General features: G+C 36.3%; 1 protein-coding gene across 1 annotated transcript in view; it reads left to right on the forward strand.

Moving 5' to 3' along the window:
- The window catches only part of LOC107686287 (CMP-N-acetylneuraminate-beta-galactosamide-alpha-2,3-sialyltransferase 2-like), a 29,566-nt gene extending 27,348 nt beyond the window's left edge, over positions 1-2,218 (forward strand). The window contains exon 8 of the mRNA XM_016483223.1: positions 1,067-2,218. Coding sequence (XP_016338709.1) covers positions 1,067-1,240 — 174 coding nt within the window. The 3' untranslated portion in view covers positions 1,241-2,218. The remainder of the gene's footprint in view (positions 1-1,066) is intronic.

Below are 2,218 nucleotides of genomic sequence, written 5' to 3' on the forward strand. Positions count from 1 at the left end.
TTTTTTTTTATGAAAAGATGAAGAGATGTCAGAAGTGGGAAGACTTATAACTTTATCTTTCCAAATCTCTCAGCACTTATGCTCCAGTGAAGCAGTTTCTGCGTGTGGATAAAGACAAGGTAATATATTCCCATCCTGTCTCTCACAGATTTATCTTCTCTGAATTAAGACACTCTTTAGACCCTGAACAATAGAGCACTATCAAGCTCACATTCAGTCTTTGTTTTCTCTGTGCTGCTATAAATCTGCATACGTATCAAATAATGTCCTGTAGGTTCAGATCTTCAACCCAGCTTTCTTTAAATACATCCATGACCGCTGGACACGTCATCATGGCCGCTATCCCTCCACTGGCATGCTTGTGCTATTCTTTGCTCTACACGTATGTGATGAGGTGAGATTTTAGGGTATATAATAATGCATAGAATTCATACATGACGTTGTAAATTTTTTTTTTAAAATGTGTTCTTGTATCATACTATATTATATAATATAGCAGTTTTCTAGTGTAATAAGTCATTTATTCCTGTGATGGCAGTGACACAGATACATTTTCAGCAGTTATTACTTTAGTCTTCAGTGTCACATGATCCTGCAGAAATCAGTTTAATATGCTGATTTGGTGCTCAAGAAACATTGCTTATTATCGAAGTTCCAAACAGTTCTGCTGCTTAATATTTTTTTGTGGAAATGGTGATACATTTTTCTACAGGATTGTTTGATGAATAGAAACTTTTATTAGAAATAGAAATCTTTCGTAACAACGTGAAAGTCTTTACTGTCACTTGGGATCAATTTTATGTGTCCTTGCTGAATAAAAGTATTAATTTCTTACTGACTAAAAACTTACTTACTGACCTAACCTTTTGATCTTTAGTGTGAACTACTTACATTTATATTATAAATAATATATAAAGAATATGTGTGTATATAGCTTTTGTTTATAATGTTTAAAAAAAGCTTTTAGCTTTTTATATGTAAAAAAAAAATACTAATTTTAAATGTTACATTTTATTTACATTTTAAAGCTCTGACAGTGACTTCATTTCTGCGTCTTTCTCCATAGGTGAATGTATTTGGTTTTGGGGCGGACAGCAGGGGAAACTGGCACCACTATTGGGAGCAGAACCGCTATTCTGGAGAGTTTCGTAAAACAGGTGTCCATGATGCAGACTATGAGGCCCAGATCATTGACAAGCTGGCCAAAGCTGACAAGATCTCTGTCTTTCCTGGAAAGTGAATCTGGGCACCAGGTGCAAAGAAATGGACCGACTGATGGACTACCATAAACAAAACCACCCATTATCCACTTGACACACTTAGTGTGCCTGTTAAACGTGATCAAGAAGTAATTTTTCATGATCTTATTACCATTCTATGCTGTCCCGAGTGGACAGGATTCTGGGCAGCATCCCTCATGATGTGGTGGTTTTGAGAGGAGACGCTAGTACTAAATGTACTAATGTGCTTTTCCTTGCAAGCCTACCTCAACTAGGACAAGGAACTTGACTTGGCAAGGAACACTAATATCTCACCACTAAACAGCATGTTAGGTATATGTGCTGGGAATGGATTAGGCTTATATTTATGACTTTTGTTGAATAGTGATGATGCGGGAACACTTATCTCATGCCGAGGCCAGGTAGATGAGTGAGACCAACAATCACCATAGTGTATCATAGTACTCTAGTAGTTCTCTGCTGATTCGTTAAAGAGATAGTTGACCCTAAAAATGAAAAATTGTCATCATTTACTCCATCTCATGTCATTCCAATCCTGCATGATTTACTGTCTTCTACATTCAGATATTTTGAAGAATGTTTGAACTGTTTATGTCAATAAAGTCAATGGGTCCAAAGTAGTTTTTGCTACATTATCTTGATAGAATAAAAATTCATACAGGTTTGGAATGAAATGAAGTTGAGTAAATGACAAATTTTTCATTTTTGGGTGAACAATCCCTTTAACTGAAAGCTTGGATAGTGGCGGGTTGTTTCACTAGCGTTATAGCACTGCAGTTATACTCCTCACGTCACCAGGCGCATGTGGCTGAGTGGACTTCCAAGTTCTGCTATTAAACCGAGCTTTATTTTGTCTTATGAGATATTTTATGTTTCGTTGTTCGTGTTTGAAATTATCATGCTAACAGTTTGTGATCACTGTGTGCGCACAGCAGTCTGAACAACCTTGTTTTTTTGGTTCGTTCGTTTTTACTAAT

The sequence above is a fragment of the Sinocyclocheilus anshuiensis genome, unplaced genomic scaffold (genome assembly GCF_001515605.1).
Source record: "Sinocyclocheilus anshuiensis isolate Anshui unplaced genomic scaffold, SAMN03320099.WGS_v1.1 scaffold481, whole genome shotgun sequence".
In the NCBI taxonomy this organism is placed as follows: domain Eukaryota; kingdom Metazoa; phylum Chordata; class Actinopteri; order Cypriniformes; family Cyprinidae; genus Sinocyclocheilus; species Sinocyclocheilus anshuiensis.